The 19,049-nt window shown below is 42.0% G+C and overlaps 2 protein-coding genes and 1 pseudogene across 2 annotated transcripts; 2 read left to right on the top strand and 1 right to left on the bottom strand.

Annotated features, from left to right (window-relative positions):
* Positions 1-4,385: 4,385 nt before the first annotated feature.
* Positions 4,386-5,620, top strand: LOC147438432 (uncharacterized). Its single transcript, XM_086484542.1, has one exon. The coding sequence runs from the start codon at positions 4,664-4,666 to the stop codon at positions 5,609-5,611; it is 948 nt and encodes a 315-aa protein (XP_086340668.1). The 5' UTR covers positions 4,386-4,663; the 3' UTR covers positions 5,612-5,620.
* Positions 5,621-6,601: 981 nt separating this feature from the next.
* On the top strand, positions 6,602-9,951 carry LOC147438430 (uncharacterized). The gene has a single exon (XM_086484543.1). It carries the CDS (start codon positions 8,900-8,902, stop codon positions 9,380-9,382), a length of 483 nt encoding a protein of 160 aa, XP_086340669.1. The 5' UTR covers positions 6,602-8,899; the 3' UTR covers positions 9,383-9,951.
* On the bottom strand, positions 6,612-7,602 carry LOC147438431 (uncharacterized; annotated as a pseudogene).
* Positions 9,952-19,049: the final 9,098 nt, after the last annotated feature.

Below are 19,049 nucleotides of genomic sequence, written 5' to 3'. Positions count from 1 at the left end.
AGCTTTGCATATTTATGGGTGGTTGTAGGTCAGCAAGTGAATTTCCAAAATTCTAAATGGTTGCCGTTTTTCAGGTGGCATGCTCTGTTATGGCCCGGTGAGATAGTGAATCCTGATCAAATTGTGAGACATCTTGGTTGTCCGTTACCTTGATTGGTTAACAATGCGAATTTTTTGCAATGGGTTGAGAATAAACAGAGATCCAAATTGCAGTATTGGAAATTGTCTACCTGGCCACTCCATGTAAGGCTTAGAATAGTGCAATCTATTTTGGTGGCATACCTACAATTTTTCCTACTGCTGTTGCATTGGCCATCCCGTTGTCTTCGGAATTTCATGTCTCGGATTCTAGAGAACTTTTGGTCCGCTTACTTTCACAAAAAAGGCTTGCAATTGCTTGTGATGGATAGGCTTTGTACTCCAAAACGTTGTGGTTGTCTGAATATCCTTCATTTGTGTTCTCATGTTACAGCAAGGAAGGCTACTTTGTTGTTGGTGTTGGTTGAGCAAAAACAGTCTTGGACGCAGATGCTTGCATTTTTATGCTCTCATGTGGTTTCTATGCCAGCCTTCGGTCATTGACAGCCGTCGTATTGGGATGTGGTTTTCGGTAAAGTTGAAGCTACAATTTTGAGATGTCCCTTTGCTTCTAGTCTAGTGTCGGATTGGAAGGTGGTCACCTCAAAATTTTTGTGGAATGGTAGAGATGAGGTCTGTGGAAATTCACTTCGGCTGGAGAGTTTGCATTAGAGTAGAGTTTTTGCTCCGACTCTTGTTCAACGCTCTCCTATACAGGCCTACTTTCTCTCCCACAAAGGTATTGACAGGATAGCAGACGTCGTAGGTGCTAAAGGGCGGGTGCTCTTGTTCAGAGAGGCTACTCATACCTTTAGACTTGGGTTACACTACAAATACATGTGGGACATTATTAAGAAATTGGTTGATTCTGTATCTCCCATCCCGCCGCTAGTTGAAGACAATTGAATTTGTGATTAGCTCTATGCTAGTTCTTCACTTGGCTCGATATCGGCAAAGAAAGTGTACTATCATTTGCAGTCGTCCTCTTCAATCCAAGAACACTATAAAAAGGTATGAAATATGCATAAGAGTGTTACTTGGTGGTGGAGTAAAGTTATTAAAGTGTGGCATGCTAAGCTACCTCTCAAGGCGCAATTGTTTATGTGGAGATGTATTGTTGGGGTTCTCCCCACTGGAAAATTATTGCACTCTAGGAGATTGGCCTCTTCAAGATGCATTCGCTGTGGTGCAGGCATTGCGAATATATCACATCTTTTGTGGTCCTGTTCTTGTACGCGACAGTTTGTGGATAGCATCTCTTCAGCTCTTCGCTCATGTTTCCGTGGATCACAATCTAGTAAATTTTTTTGGATCTTTGGAGTGCTTCGGCCTTTTCTTCGGCCGTATGCATACTTTTTTGGCTGAGTTAGATTCTGGGTACTATGGACAATGTGAAAAGCACGGAATTCCCTCATGTTTCAGTAGATTCAAGTGGAATATGTTTCTTTCTTCAAGATATCTCTTAGACGGTCACTTCAAGTTGCCTATGACTTGGATGAGCTCCCTATTAGCCATTACCAGCTCTACTTTGACTATTTCTGGGTTACAGCTTGTAATACTTTCTATGGGTTTTCCTCACTTTGAGGTTTCCCACTTGTAATTCAATCTGACATTACGAAAAAAGTGTGTGTTAGAGAGAGAGAGAGAGAGAGAGAGAGAGAGAGAGAGAGAGAGAGAGAGAGCTTGTACAATGCACTGAACAAGAGGCATACAAGGCTCTTACGTAACTCTCTTGATGGGGGCACCCATTTTCCACTAAAAGGAATGCAGCAAGGTTGTTGACCCATACATGTAACCCACAGAAAATGGGGAATATCAAGCGTCAGTGATAAAAGTAGGGCACCACTCCCAGAACTAGCACGCCAGTGGCTATACTGGATAAGAACTAGAAAATATCCATTACCCCCAGACACTGGTAGAGCCTCACAAGAGTGGGCACAGCCACAAAGAAGCCCTCTCTCCCTAGATCTAGACAAGAAACCCAGGAGATGACCTCCAAAAATCGAACATCCCCTTGTAGAGGAGATGAGTAGAACATTTGGTGGTGGAAGCACAATGAAGTCTCCACATGGTTGTGGCACCTAAAAGACATTTCTTGGAAGAGAGAAGCTCAATGAAAGCACCCTTGTTGGAGAAGATGCATGCTAGAGCATGTATATCGGAGCTCACTGGTGCAACCATCAATAACAAATCATTGAATTCAAAGAGACCTCTAGATGGAGGTTGATATCAAGGCAAAAATAAGCTTAAGTGAGAGCTTACGGTATTGAAATTTCTATGAAGGCTTGCGCCCATGGGAGAGCTCAAAAAGGTAAATGATGGTAATGTAGTCATCATATTGGAGACAACAACTCGATAAATGTGGAGCGTAGACAAGAAGTGGCATGCAAATTTACAGCTTTCAAGTGGTGAGCTCACAAGATGCTTTACTAAAGACATGCAACTTTCATGCTGGAGTTCACGCCATAGTCACATGGGGACGTGACGGGTCCCGGGGACAGGGACGTGGCAAAGCAGGGGACGGGCCAAGGGATGTGTGCTAAAAAAAACTTGTTCTATACTAAACAACACTAAGAGCACAAGATTGCAAAGAAAAAGTGGGTTTTGCACTCATAAATATTAAAATATGACATGCGGTAAGAACGTGGCGAGCATGCGCTGCACATGTTGACGTGATGATCAGTCATCATACTCAAGAGGGAAGAAATTAATGATGTACAAGTGAAGAGTGGAATAGTAGAGTCTAGTGGCAACATTCATATATAGCTCAAGACTCTGAAAGCCCTAGAAAAAAGGTGTGGGGTCCCCTGCTCGTGTCCCCCTTGCATGTGTCACCGGGGACCCGCATCCCGGGATGCTTCCCCTCTGTGTCCCATGTGAGGAAACCCTCTGCGTCGCATCCCCCCGTCCCATCGTGCATCCCCCGTTCTGTACCTACCAAAAAGGACCACGTCCCCGGGTCCCCTGTTTCTATGGTTCACGCCTCCTACACCACATTGGATAGTGTCAACCATGTCATGTCCATCGCTTAGCACCGTGCCGAAAATCCAGGGAAGGTCTCAGCTGCATGTCGCAAGGGCCAAGATAGAGATGTTGCTTGACAGGACCTGTTACCAATATCAGACAGAAAGTTTCTGAAGGAAAAGATTGCACGGTACACAACAAGACCCATTTTCTTTTCTACTTAGGTGCAATTCAATGCTTAAAGTGTTCTTAGTCCTATGAGACAAACATGTAGTTCCCTAACTCTTGTCATCCTGATACAACACATGTGCGCCATGGGATTCGAGCATCAAGCTCTTCTGCTCATAGCTACGCTTTAGTGATGGTCCTAAGCTATGCAACCATTCCCTACCAAGGACCACGTCTACCCTCTCCATGTTCATAACCTAAAAATCCAAGGATGTGGAGTAGCCTTGTACTTCCAATGGGACGGCTCGAACTTGAGTATCCCAGATTTTTGTATCATGTCCGTTCATCATTGTTACCTTGTAGCAGCGGGTACTCGGAGTTTGAGGCAATTTAAGTTTTTTCACCAATCTATAATTGATAAAATTGTGAGTAGCACCGTCATCTATCAAGATGCACACCTTGTGCCCTTGCAGAGATCCGTGCATACGTACTAACTCATGTGGTCCGAAGGTCTCTTGCCACATGGAAGCTTCGAGACAGCATTCATGCACTTCCTCGGTGTGTGTTACTTTCACTGTACAGAATCGTGAGGAAGACTCAAGAGGAAGCAGCTGCACCGTGTGTATTGCTTTCTCCTTGCCATGAGTAGCAGATTTCCCTTTGGGACAATCCTTTTTGCCATGACTGCTTCCTAAACATTGAAAACATAATTTTTCTTTCTTAGTTTTATCAAAGTCCTCAGGAGAGAGAGGACCTCTGGACCCTTTGGGGTTTTTAGATGCTTTTAAATTGGCTACTATAAATTTCCTTTTATTGTGCCCGTTCTATGTGCATGTATTACCATTGTATTAGCAGGCACGTTGGAAAGGGGGAAACGAGAAAACCACCAGCACACTCGTTGAATGCCTCTCTATAGCCCAGTGATTTCAAAGCACCCCTATCCCATAGCAAACACACACCTGGATACACAATCTGCAAACAATCAATGCCAAAGCCCGTTCCCAACCAACCCTAAGTATATACACTCGGTCGCAAAGCATACAATAAATTATCTCGATCTCTGATCCGTGATAGAAACATACACTCACATATAAATAGACCCGATACTCACACACCCAAGATCATCGACAAACGCAAACTTTCCCGCTAGCTATCGTGCTCGAGATACCCACCACAACCATACAAAAGAGCTTCCACTTTGATACTAATCCGACATCTATTTTGCACACACTATTTTCACTTTGGACATACTCACACACTCTCGATATACCATAAAACACGAGAGAAAGAGAGAAGGAAAAAATATACACTTAAACATCGAGAATATAGAAGTTATGCCAATATCGATGCAATTGGCTATGCTTTAGAGAGGTCTAGAATGATGCTTTTTTGCCGTTGATGATGGTGGAGCACAAGCGTTACTCCTGCACTATGGGAGCTCTTTTTATCTTACATGCCTCCTTTATGCACGCTCGACAATATATGGAGCCCTTCGAACTTGAAGCTCCAATTCCTTCTCCCGGCATCTCAAGGGAGCACTGCTTGTTCCACTTTTTCTCAAATCTCTTTCATATGTAACCAACCCCTCCTCATGCAGGCGAACCCCTTTCTTTGCTTTTCTCCATTCCCTTTTCCTTTCTCTGTCCTGCAATCGATAGCTCTCCTCAACCCCTCAAACAGAGGGTCTCAGTTTCCCCGTCCTGTACTCGTCCAGCCTCTCGGCCCTCTTCTCCTCACGCCCTGGCGGCTTCTACACACTGCCCTTGCTTGGCGCCTATGTCTACTGCTGTCGAGCTCTTCTCCTCTTGTCAGTCCTCGACGGCTATCCACCCTCCACCCACCTGTGCCTTTCAACCTCTCGCCATCCACGGCCACCCCACCATTGGCAGCCCTCAACCCTCAAAGTACCGCCTCCCTAACTATTTGTAGCAGGTGTCGCCCTCCTGCAGCCCCCTCTAATTGGACACCTTCTATCTGGTCACGACCCCTCAAAACAGTCTATTGGCCCCCTCGCATGCAAAAGCGGCCCGCCCTTTATCCAGATGGCGCCACCTCCAAAAAACACCTGCAGTGCCGCCCCCCACTTGGTTGGCCTCACCTTCTACGACCTGTTTTGTGTCCTTCTCCCCTGTGGAGTGGTAGCATCCTCCGATCCTGCATGCCACGACTCCCCCTTCATGTTAAAAAACACACTTTTTCAATCTCCACATTTACTGCTTTTCCCACCTCGATCGTTCAACTCCGCTCCCAATTTGGGAACTTTTCCATGGGGTTGGTCGAACCTCCACTTCCTGCAATTTCCAAAAAGATAAGCTCCACTTTAGCCTCTCATCATCACCTTCCGCTCCACATAAAAATAACTCTTGCTCAATTCGCCTCCACACCCATGACACGGATTTGATCCCCGCTTCACCACAAAAAACCCATGCTTGGCTAAGGATCACAAATAGAGCTAACTATCCATTTGGAAATCATAGTTGCTTATCATACTGCTCGGACACTTGCTAGGTATTAGCACCTAGACAACAAGCATCCTCCATACATCATAGCACCATTTGAGGGTGAGATCCACCAACCCTTGGCACTGTCAATCCATCACGACTTGGCAAAGTTTCTGAACTATATTTGACCAATTAAGAGCCACACGTGGCATACACATCTTGATAGCACCTATTGTCCCTTGCATCCGATAGCCACACAAGAAACCTGATATCCTGCAATAAAGCTTCATGCACCTACTTCCTGCATATCCCTCGGTCGACAGGGTTTGGCTACACCATCATTACCCACCCTCTCGTTGAGGGTTCTGCTCAATTATAGCATTATTTAGGTAAAATAGGAATGTATAGAGAGAATGATATAAGATAGCTACATAGACTGCATAAGAAAAATGATAATATAGTGGCTATATAGATAGGTTAGAGATAGAGAGAAAATCATCTACTACTGCAATCATCTGCTAGGATCAAATGGAAAGCTCGAGGCTCCCCCAAGCATGGTGTAATCTCCACCTGGATCAAAAACAAAACATTGGCCGTGGCCATCCACTTCTACAACATGCATTTCCAAGCCTTCCTATGCACTTGTAGGCCAATAGATAGGCCACCCTAACAGCTCTTTATAGCATGGAGCTTTGTCACCCTGCATCCACAAGCCTTTGCGCCAACCATAAGAATACTTTCGATCACTTGAAGCATTGGTACCATAAGCACCTATCATGTCACCTGCTAGAGAACTCTCCATATCATCACCTTTATCATATGAGCAGTGAAACCTGCATAGTACACCTTGCAAAGCAACCTGCAACAATATATCTATCAACAACACAACACATAGCTTCAAAACCATGCCATTTGCTTGAGCCTGCTGCATAGGCAAGTAAACCTGTTCCCTTTGCGAACCTAAACCTGTTCCCTTTGCGAACCTGTATCCAAATCCATTATAATAGGCACTGACACCAACTCTTCATATCCAAGAGTATGACCTTCTCGATCTACAACCTGTTCTTCAAATACCTCATCACCAACAAGGTTGGTGGCACCTTCCTCTCTGCATGGAACCTCTCTCTTATAGGCTGCACCTGTATCAGTTTCTATAGAGTCATCTGTCGGAGCTAGCTCTCCATGGCTACACACAAACTCTAAAACTTTAAAGTACACCTCGACATGCCCATCAAGGCAAGGTTGCCCCACCCCCTGCATAGATAAATCAACTTGACCTACCACAGCTTCTGCTCCTAGCTGCTGCAAGTCATCCTCAAAAACCTTCTCTTCAATTAGGTTTGATGCACAATCAAACCATACCTCCTCCTCCAATAGGGACTCATCATCACAAGACATTCAATAGGGCTGCTCGACTGGCCTGTTCACACAAGGCATCTCCACACTTGCGCTATGCTCCTCTTTTTACCTTCAAATGACTGGCGGGCAACTCGTATACATTTTTTTCCGCTTCATCTACATGAGAAACATCATAAATTTCATACCTAGAATACATGGATTCTGTCTCCCATGTAGCATCGATATCCAAAATGCTGCTAGAGCTATGAGAACTGTCGGACTCCTCTTCTGATCTTGCCGATTTTTTCACCACTGCTACCTTCCCCGTTGCTAGTTCTGGAACCAGCACTTCTTCTTTGAAGTCCTTTATCACCTTGTTCTCTTGAGCAAGCAAGCTGGGTGGCACTTTGAATATGCCTCTCTACACCTTTTGAGCCCTTACTGGTACTTGTTCTACCTCTTCTAGCCTGGCATCACCTTCACATACTTTGATCAAATGCATATCAATAAAATGAGCTTCTACCTTTTGATGCTCATCAATTTTCTTGGGCCTAGGTCCACTGGCTACCGCAATTGTAGATTGTAGCAATCCTACCTCCATCTTTTTCTTCATCTTTTGACTCTTTGCTCTAACAACTTTGACAGCTTCATCAAAGGTCCTTGGATCTTCATACTCCACCCTCTCACGAACATAGGGATACAAGCAAGATAGAAACGTTTCCAGCTTAAAGTATCCCACATGGGTTGCTTGGGTAGAAACCGCAAAATCCCCCTAATAAGCTTCAAATTTATCAACAAACGCATCCAAATTTGCACTTACTTCCTGTTGCAAGCCTTTGAGCTTTGCATCTACTTCCGAAGCCGACACCACCTTTCGATACCTTTGTAGAAAGTGCACTTGAAATCTGATCCAGTTCTGCTTATGCACATATTCTAAGCCATCAAACTAAACTTTTGCTTTACCTCGCAGCACCAAAGGTAGAGTCCAAAGCTTTGCTTCATCACCTGGCATCTGCAATACTGCCAACATAAATAGCTCAAAATCGTCAATCCAATCGTCTGCATCTTCGTCTCCTTTGAACACCGGACCAAACTCCTACTTCATCTTGATTCACGAACACTTTGTTAGGAAGCAATCAGTAGATCCTTAGCGGGGGCACCACAAGATGGAAAGGGGAAAACGAGAAAACCACCAGCGCACTCGTTGAATGCCTTTCTATAACCCAGTTATTTCACAACATCCTTATCCCCTAGCAAACACACACCTCGACACACAATCTACAAACAATCAATGCCCAAGCCTGTTCCCAACCAACCCTAACTGTATACACTCGATCGCAAAGCATACAATAAATTATCTCGATCTCTGATTCTTGATAGCACCATACACTCACATATAAATAGACCCGATACTCACAGACACCCAAGATCATCGATAGACTCAAACTTTCTTGCTAACTATCATGCTCGAGATACCCACCACAACCATACAAAAGAGTGGATCAAAAGAGTATCCACTCTGATATTAATCCGACATCTATTTTGCACGCACTATTTTCACTTTGGACATACTCACACACTCGATATACCATAAAACACGAGAGAAAGAGAGAAGGAAAAAATATACACTTAAACATCGAGAATATAGAAGTTATGCCAATATCGATGCAATTGGCTATGCTTTAGAGAGGTCTAGAATGATGCTTTTTTGCCGTTGATGATGGTGGAGCACAAGCGTTACTCCTGCACTATGGGAGCTCTTTTTTCCTTACATGCCTCCTTTATGCACGCTCGACAATATATGAAGCCCTTCGAACTTGAAGCTCCAATTCCTTCTCCCGGCATCTCAAGGGAGCACTGCTTGTTCCACTTTTTCTCAAATCTCTTTCATATGTAACCAACCCCTCCTCATGCAGGCGAACCCCTTTCTTTGCTTTTCTCCATTCCCTTTTCCTTTCTCTGTCCTGCAATCGATAGCTCTCCTCAACCCCTCAAACACAGGGTCTCAGTTTCCCCGTCCTGTACTCGTCCAGCCTCTCGGCCCTCTTCTCCTCCTCACGCCCTGGCGGCTTCTACACACTACCCTTGGTTGGCGCCTATGTCTACTGCTGTCGAGCTCTTCTCCTCTTGTCAGTCCTCGACGGCTATCCACCCTCCACCCACCTGTGCCTTTCAACCTCTCGCCATCCACGGCCACCCCACCATTGGCAGCCCTCAACCCTCAAAGTACCGCCTCCCTAACTATTTGTAGCAGGTGTCGCCCTCCTGCAGCCCCCTCTAATTGGACACCTTCTATCTGGTCACGACCCCTCAAAACAGTCTATTGGCCCCCTCGCATGCAAAAGCGGCCCGCCTTGTATCCAGATGGTGCCATCTCCAGAAAACACCTGTAGTGTCGCCCCCCACTCGGCTGGCCTCACCTTCTGCTACCTGTTTTGTGTCCTTCTCCCATGTGGAGTGGTAGCGTCCTCCGATCCAGCATGCCGCGACTCCCCCTTCACATTAAAAAGCATACTTTTTCAATCTCTACATTTACTGCCTTTCCCACGTCGCTCAACTCCGCTCCTAATGTGGGAACTTTTCCATGGGGTTGGTCTAACCTCCACTTCTTGCAGTCCCAAAAAGATAAGCTCCACTTTAGCCCCTCGTCATCACCTTCCACTCCACATAAAAATAACTCTTGCTCAATTCGCCTCCACACCCATGACACGGATTTGATCCCCGCTCCACCAAAAAAAACCCATGCTTAGCTAAGGATCACAAATAGAGCTGACTATCCATTTGGAAACCATAGTTGCTTATCATATTTCTCGATCGGAAACTTGCTAGGTATTAGCACCTAGACAACAAGCATCCTCCATACATCATAGCACCATTTGAGGGTGAGATCCACCAACCCTTAGCACTCTCAATCCATCACAACTTCGCAAAGTTTCTAAACTGTATTTGACCAAATAAGAGCCACACGTGGCATACATATCTTGATAGCATCTGTTGTCCCTTGTATCCGATAGCCGCACAAGAAAACTGATACCCTCCAATAAAGCTTCATGCATCTTCTTCCTGCATATCCCTCGGTAACACAGAGAGAAAGAGAGAAGGATTTTTCTTGAAGGAGAATTGTTAGTGAAAGGGTTAGAGAGAGAGAGATTTACTTGGTGTGAGTATTCATGGAGTAAGAGAGAGAACGAGAAGATCATTCTGTAGTAAGGCTTATTGAGAGTATTACAAGACTGAGAAATGGAGTGGATTGTAGGTTAGAGTGTGAGTTTGAGTGTGTGAGATTGTGATATTGCATGTGTGTGTATGAGAGTAAGAGTAAGACAAAAAGAGATAGAGTTAGAGAAGGAGTGGGTAAAGATATTTGTGTATGTTTGTTTCCGACATATTGTATGTAAGTTTATGATTAAATGTGTGTCTATGATTCAATAAAGAGAGAGAGTTGATTTGTCATAGGGCAATAGAAAGGGAGAGAGAGAGAGAGAATAATTAGAGAGATAAAGAGAGGAAGTGGGATTTGAAAGAGATTGTGACTAAAAGGAGAGTAGTTGAGAGTCACTATTTGAGTGCCAAGAAGCCAGAGAGAGAGAGAGAGAGAGAGAGAGAGAGAGAGAGAGAGAGAGAGAGTCATTTTGAGAGAAAAAAAGAGAGCAATTTCAATTCCAAAACAAGCAAGAGGAAGCAACAACAAAGATGAGATGGAAACGGAATCGATGAAGGACGACGGAGACAATAGTATAGCCAGCAGAAGCTTGAGTAAACCTCGAGTTAGTCGAGTCAATTTTAAAATAGTAAAGTAATAACTATTTGTTTTGTTTTTATGAAAACATGAAAATAATTTTGTCATTTTATATATATAAAAAATCTAAAAATAAAATCATACTTTAACATAAACTTAAATTTGAAAAACAAAAAATTAGTTGTTTGAAAGTATTTAGTGAAAGTTTTAAATTCAAAAACAGGATTATCAAATTGGCATATGTATTTTTAGATAAAGCACTAGGCTGGGGAGTTGGATAATTGATCATTATTAATATAAAATTCCAATTTGTTATATCCATGGTAGTGTCAGAAGAATTTTTCATATGTGTGTTTGCAAATCAATTAAAATGTAGATGTTTTCAAAAGTCGAAAACAATATTTGAATCTTTGAACGTGTATACTTCAAAAAAATGGTTACATTGATAACGTAAGGGAAATAGAGAAAGTAATTCCATTCGTAAGCACATAAAAAATTTGTGTATGGAAGTAGTATTCATGGCTCTATTTACCCAAAATTAGAGACTTTAGAGACTAGTTAAGGGGGCCGTTAGGTTATTTGGACTACGTTAATAAGATTTGGAAGGTAACATTCATACACGTGTAGCAATATTGCAATGGGGCCGAGTGAATTTTGATGTCATATCAATGGTCAATTCTAAATCTGTTTCCTAGAGGATATGCTCCACCAGTCACAATATTTACTCGAATCACAGAGTCTTGGAACTGTAAAGTAGACGTGGCTTTTAGACTAGTCATGTACCATTTTTCTTCCCTCATGAAAGGACTTCCTAAGATCATCTCAGATTACCTAGTGTACTTGGAAAATTTCATAACAATGGTATGCCTTAATTATGTCCAAGAACCTTGATCTTGAGATCTTCTAGCATCCGAATAGGTCTAATAGTGGTCCAATTGGCCATCATTACCATTATGTTTGTAGTCCCAAGGTGAGGTGTTCCCATAGATTCCCAAAAATAAAGTTACAATGCTAACCCCAACGCCCCCCATTAAGGATTCCCTTCACTGTTCATCCTTTGGTAGTTATTGGTAGAGTTTCATTGGATTCATCACTTGCAAAGTACTGTCCCGACTTTTTAACAAAAATTTCAACAACAGAGTTCTCATTTAGGTTGGGTTGTGGATCTAAGGGTTCCTCCTCTATTGGCATTGCATTGAACCTATCTATCGGATCAGTAGATAGAGCTTGAAGAGGACATTCTAACTCTCAAACCCCCGCCAAATTTGGAGTTTGTTTGCAAAAATTTATCCATGCACCCGTTTTGGTAGAGAGAGGTAAAGTCAAACTCCTTAAAGGGCTGCTTTGTGAGTCCAAATTTCACCTAATGGTTAACATCATGGGGAAGATGGAATCTCAATTTCTTCAATAGGGTGAGGTAATCCCTCTGTAAACATTCTCTCCAACAAGAAGGGAGTACGCCTACTTCTCAATGACTTAAAGTCACTTTCTTCTTGGATGACACTAGGTATGGCTAGTGGTCTATGGTCCTTGTGAGGTTGATTTTTGTGTAGGAAACATTGTGACTGTAGTTTGGATCTTCCTAGGTGTTGGTTCTAGCTCCCTTTGGGTATCATCTACAAAAATCCTTAATTGATTGACTCGCTCAATCTCCTCTATAGGGTTTCGGTAAGTTTGGATCTTCTTCCTATGTTCCTTGGGTTGTGTCCATTGTGGCTCATCATCATGATCCTCCTTGTTTTTTTCTTTTGTAATGGTCATTTTAGCCTCCATGGTCTCATCTAAATCAAAATCATTTTTAGTATCATTCATATACACAGGGTCATCACCAGTTCCTATGTTAGTCTTTGAACTGGGGTTTGAATTTTCTACATTTTGTGATCTCTTCCCTCGTGTTTTCTTCTTCTTCTTGGATTGGGAAATTGATGCCATGTCTCTTTCTTCAAGAATATAATTTTGGTTTTGAATCATCAACTGTGTGAGTGCATTTACTCGTATTACGAGTGTACTTTGTGATGGCACCTTAGTAATCTCAATTAAGTTCAATGGTGTGATCTTTGGTGCATTTGGATTATTCGAACATTGTGAAATCAAATGATTTATGCCACATTGATTACACATAAATATCATCATTGTAGATGTGCTCCCTTGATTGGTATACACTATTGTGGCATTCTTTTGTAGTCTAATAGGACACTCAGCTACACGATGTGGACCCCCATAATCATAGAATTGAAGTGGTGGTCTCTTGGGAGTGAGATTCATATTTTGTCCTCTAGCTGCAAGAGAATCTACTTGATAAATAGGTTTGACTTGTCCCTAGTAGTCCTCCATGTAGTATTGTGGAAACTCCTCAAGTGCATCCATCCCATAGGCAATATTAGTGTCTATATCTTTCTCATAGTCCCAAACAAGCACTAGATGTATTGCAACCCATATGTTTCATAGGGTTCACTCTTGAATGCGGGGGCTATGGTACTAGCAGTGGAGGTGGTAGTAGTGTAGCTTGGACAACATTTTGGGCTCTAGGAACCATGTATTGCAATAGCTATTCAACAAAGTGGGACAGGCATCAATGCAGGAACTCAAGGTGAATCCGTCTGGCCCATCACATGTTTGAACATTGCCCAATCCTTAGCTTGGTGACCATACCTACCATATGCATCACAATTCCCATTCTATTTTACTCTAAATGTAGGGCATCGACTAGTGCTATGTGGACCAAAGAAAATTGAGCACCATTGTTGTTCCCTTCTTGGATACATATGACCATTTTGTGGAGCATGGTTATCTCTAAGACTTTATTGAATGGCCTTAGTAATATCTGCCAAAGTCATCTCAAATATCTTTGGCTCTTTAACAATAGGCTTTATGGTCATTGGCGCATGCCCCGATGCTTGCGAGCTACTAGAATTTGGCTCAGAGGACACTCTTTCACTTGCAATCATTAAATTGTCTTCCAATTGGATTGCATTAGTAGGACTGCCTCACAGGTAGTAATACCTCTAATGACTAGGACATTATATATATTTTCATTTTGTGATCCTCAAAGGAATCTATCGAGAAATTGATTATTGTTGAAATGCTCATTTAAAGGGCAACGAGAGTTTAAGTGCTTTAGACAACTGATTAAGTCTCTCATTGACTCACCTTTCTTACGTTTGGCCTATTGTACCTGAGATGCTACACCCCAAAGCACACCTTCTCGTATGTACTTCTTCAGTAAAAATCTCCAAAGAGTAGGGTAAATCATTTTCACTTTTATCCTCCTTATGTTCCTATACCAATACCCGACCTTCCCACTCAAAGTCAAGTTTAAAGCATTACACTTATGTATTTTCTTAGGGAATCAAATACTTTTTTTAAATAATTTGATGTGCTTTTGAGCATCTTAATCCCCATTGAATTTTTGCGTAATCTTTGCAATTTGCACCGCTTTACTCCTAGGTTCTCCTTAGGTGCATGACACAAATTCTTTGTAATAGATCGACCTATTGTTTGAGAAAATGCTTCCAAATCACCTATATGAGGAGGTATGGTGGAGGGAGGCACTCTGCAATCATATGTGGTACGGGGGTGGTTATTGACCCTGGCATATATGTAGCCAATGTAGGATATGGAATATGACTTGGCCTAGGTCCACTCCGATAAGGTCTCAAGAATGGCACTCCTGGAGCATATGTTATTGGTACAATCAGACGTATAAGATCTAGGTGTGCATAAGTGGCTACAAGTACATACGTTTGGGTCCCAATTGTAGGTACTCTACCACTAGGTAGCGGTACTGCATTAGACCTAAAGTTCATGGATGCATTCTTTGTCACACCCATCACTAGAGTAGGCGTAGCTATTTCTTTTAAGAGGAAGTTGAGCCAAACTAGGAAAACTAAAGTTGTAGTTTGTGGGCTTGGACTACATTGGGACTCCAGGAGAAACGACATATGAGAGATCCACGAGACTCATCATATGAGTCTCCATTTGTGATAGAGTAGGCTTTTTGGCCTTACTCATTTCTAGAAATATCATGGGACCAATTGAGGATACATTTTTGACTCTATTTTCCTTCTTTGAGTGGATGATGGCATGGAAGAAATCACATATTTATTCTTTGTTGCTCCTCAATATTAATGGTGCTAGATGTGGATTGTACAATCTCTATCCAACGTACATGGTAGGAGTGGCTACAGTATAGATCCATCAGCATCTGAGTGTGGAGATTATATTTTTTGTTTTCATTAAGGAATACCCCTTCCAGACTTGACATGTTAGAGGTCCTTTGCGAGGTGGAAACAATGTTGCTCCTCGTGGTTTTGCCTTTTGTGGTTGGTACTTTAGAGGGAAATTCCAAGGGAGGTAGCGCCTCTAGTTCGGAGCGAGTAGCTCTACTAAATGTCTCTATAAAATGGCTAAACATTCTAGCACTAGGTTGTGGAGCCCCGATGGAAGCATGTCCTTCTTCCTCTGGGTTTTGTATAGGATAACCTCGTGTCTCACTCATAGGGAGAGTCATTGGCTACTAGGCGGGGCTCTGGAGTAGTAGTGCTTTGAGTTCTCGCTGAGGACCTAGAGTCTAATTTGGAGGAATAATTGGTGCCCGCGTAAACAAAGGCACTCTCTAAATGCTCATTCTCTAGCACACAATAGAGTGTAGGTGCATGTGACCTTGACACCCTAGAACTATTGATGAGTGCCCATGAAGGCCGCTCACCTAGTTTTTTGGGTGTTTTGCAACCCGGTTTTACTCTCAATTTTTTTATTATTTGGTCCTTTTTTTAATGAAGTTATGGAATATAGCATGTGATACAACAAAAGAAGAATCTCGGTCAGAGGAACTGGCGTGCTTTACAAACCCAATATTTGGTTACTTTATGCCCTCAGAATTCTCAAAATATTATATTTCTAGTTGGAAATAAGGCTTAAAATGGAAAGTCCAAGAGTGTAATTGTGAAGGGAGGATGGAGGATATGTCCCACATGCCCTCACTCCCTCTTGTGAGGGTAGACTATATATATAGTTTTGGGTCTATACTATATCATAAGATTGGGGATTCAGGCCTAGCCTAGGCCTGGGTTTGGGCTTGGAGAATGATCTTAATAATTCTTTTATTACATACTTTTTTATATTTTCTTTATAACTTTTACTTTTGAATTTTTTATTTTACTTTAGTTTTTTTAAAATGTAGATTTTTGTGCAAAAAATAGAGAAAATTATTGTAAAATGAAAAAAATATAGATTTAAAACCAGAAATTTAAAAAATTATAGAAGATGCAAAAAATTTAATGCAAAAATTACAAAAAGATTAAAAATTACTGTAGAATGCAAAAAATAAAAGAATAAAAAAATACAACATCTGCTCAAACCCTAAACCTTTTCTTAGCCAGACAATAGATCTACATAAAGCATCAAAAGTTAGAAAACTATAGGAAGGACAAAAACCAGCTGCATTGCAAGCTAAACGCATAGTGCCTCCTCGGAGATGGTGCCAAAAATGTTGTATTGCAGGAGACTAGTTGTGCGATGTGTCTACTAAGGCTGTAAACACACAACCTGTGTGCAGATAAACTCACAAATGAAAATGGTGTGTCACTTACCTCTATCTCCCTTTTGTTGTTGGAATCTTGCACCACCATGAAGAGGGAGCCTGCCGTTGCCGATGCTCAACCGGCTCGTCTCTACTGTAAGGTCGCTCACTCACCCTCACTTGCACTCTCTCTCTCTCTCTCTCTCTCTCTCATGCTCACACACAACAAGAGTCTACGTGGAAGAGAAGGAGAGCAAGCATACCAAACATTCAAGAATGAGAGAAAAGTTATGGTTACAAGTCCTTATGTCAGTCGTCTCAACCACACTTGGGCATCCACACTTGGTCAACAGTTAGTATGCTCTCTCTCTCTCTCTCTCTCTCTCTCTCTCTCTCTCTCTCTCTCTCTCTCTCTCTCTCTCTCTCTCTCTCTCTCTCTCTCTCTCTCTCTCTCTCTCTCCTAAATGTGGCATGCGCCTATCATCAGTGATCACTTATGAATACACATGTGGAGCCAACAAGCCCGGCCCATAGCTCAATTGTAATAACAAGGATGACCAAAATTAAAAAAGTCAAAATCACTTTGGACATGATCAATCAAGCATTGCACTTACCACCTGCAAACCATAGCTTGATCCTGAAGACAAAGTCCAATGATAATGATAAAGCATTTGTAAGGGGATAAGGTCAAAAATTCAACTACAAAGGCCTAGTATACTCAGAGACTGAACTACCCCTCCGACTAATCGCCCAACACCTAAAGGTTTAAAAGCCACCAAGATACACATAAATGAACCTTCACATTGTAGTACTAATGGCAATAAGGCTATCAAAGAGAAGAACCATAAAGTGCAATCTAGGAATCTACCTATTAGAAAACTTGGTGGAGGTAAACCTGAAAAACAACGACCGCAACAAAACATGCAGGAACGGTGGACCAATGTTGACAAGGATAGCCTACGAAGAACTACGAATTGTATACAAGCTACCACCTATAGAGATACAACTGGATTTGATTCACAAATCCAAACGCACAGCCAAATTAGCGGTTGGACCCTCTATAGTACAGCCTCCAACAAACAAAGTGATTGGGCAAAGCTCAAGAAGAAAGAAGTCTGATAGTGAGGAGACGGAGTTGGATGTAAATTTGAGTGAGGACACCCTGTCTCAATACAAATTCTCAGATGACAAGGAGAAAGGGAAGGAAGAGGATGAGGGATCTCTCGAGCACGCATATCAATGAAAGAAGCCCAAAAACTAAGAGAAGAGCTCCGCAAAAGAGGGTGCTCGGAGATGACGTTTATGATAAAGGAGAAAGAAACCAGAATAGGCCGTTAAAACAAAGAAAAGGAGAGTGACTTGAGTAGATTAAGCAATACAAGAGACGTACAGCTAAAGCAGATTTAGAAGTTTCCGGCAAAATGTGGTAAAGGATCAAAGAAGAGCTCAACCGTAAGGAAGGACAGAAGGAACAACAAGATTCCAAGCAACAATGCTTTGATGATCTCAAATCATCAACAAATCCACTAAGTCCCAAGAGGTGGACAAAACTTGATCTGATAAGAAAGAGATAGTCATTAGCAAGAAAATGGGGTCTAGGAGGGCCAATATTGACAGTTTTAAGGAAGTCAAACCTTTAGTATTAACAAAGTAATCAAAGGACAGGTTTTGAATTCAAACAGGCAAAATCGCTATTTTATTTGAATTCAAAGTTTCCCCCCAAAATGAATTTTAAAATCTAACGGGTAAAATTATATCATGTAGCATATCTATGGATAGAGCTCAATGTGTAGATTGCAGATCTATGATCTCCGCTCAAATTGGAGACCATATGTGGGAGTGTTGGAAGGTCGAAAATCATAAAATTTTCCACCTCCTTTTGGGGGGAAAAGTGCATCCTTTGACCACTCTTACACATCTCTTACACACTCACCATTCTTGCACACATGGCGTACACCTATTTGTCAATATGCTAATCACCTCCATAAGCTCATCACAAATAAAGAGGCCCTCCTACACCCCATCCTCTTCCTAATGAGAGGAGGGTGGTGTGGATCCTATGGAAATGCATACTAAAAATATCCCTTCAACAACAAATCGACCAACCACTCCTCTTTCCACTCAAGAATCCGCTGATCAAAAAGCAAGAAAAAACATATTCTAGCAAACTATACAGATGCTAAAGACAACAACGGGGCAGGTTTTTACAACACCACCAATAGGTCAAGAGGCTAACAAAGTAAAAGGCAAAGAAAAAGAGAAATATCCACCAGTATCACAAATACAAGGGGATAATGAAAGGAAAGAGACGGCCAAAGAAAAACAAGAAGTGGGCACCTCCGACCAGCCTCAAAAAACACAATTAAAGCCGAGGTTGCGTTGATCAGAGGCCATCGTTGATGAAGGAAGACAATTGATAGACTTATTTGAAATTGATGACCATCTAGAAAAAATCAAACTACAGTTCCATTGTGAAAGAGCCCTCCACAACCTACAATATTTAGAGTTGGAGGACACCAAACAAGAGGTAACTAAAGCATACAACTTAACCAAGAGATACAACAAAATAGTGCAGACTTGCAAGGTGTTCAAAGAGAGCTTCAAGATGAGATACAAAGGGAGCAAACAAATGCTGCACATTTCTACCAAGAAGCTCAAGATTTTAATGAAGCTAACACAAACTTACAAGTGGATAAATACTTAGGAAATTTGTTGGTTATAATATTATAAATAGATTCTTATGGGCTGATATCATTCTCAAAAGTTCTTCATACCTTAATTTATCCCTATAAAACCTTGC

Source organism: Adiantum capillus-veneris, chromosome 16 (genome assembly GCF_014529385.1).
Source record: "Adiantum capillus-veneris isolate H3 chromosome 16, ASM1452938v2, whole genome shotgun sequence".
NCBI classification, from domain to species: domain Eukaryota; kingdom Viridiplantae; phylum Streptophyta; class Polypodiopsida; order Polypodiales; family Pteridaceae; genus Adiantum; species Adiantum capillus-veneris.
The sequence above is the reverse complement of the archived record's forward strand: the minus strand, read 5'-3'. Positions and strand labels throughout refer to the sequence as shown.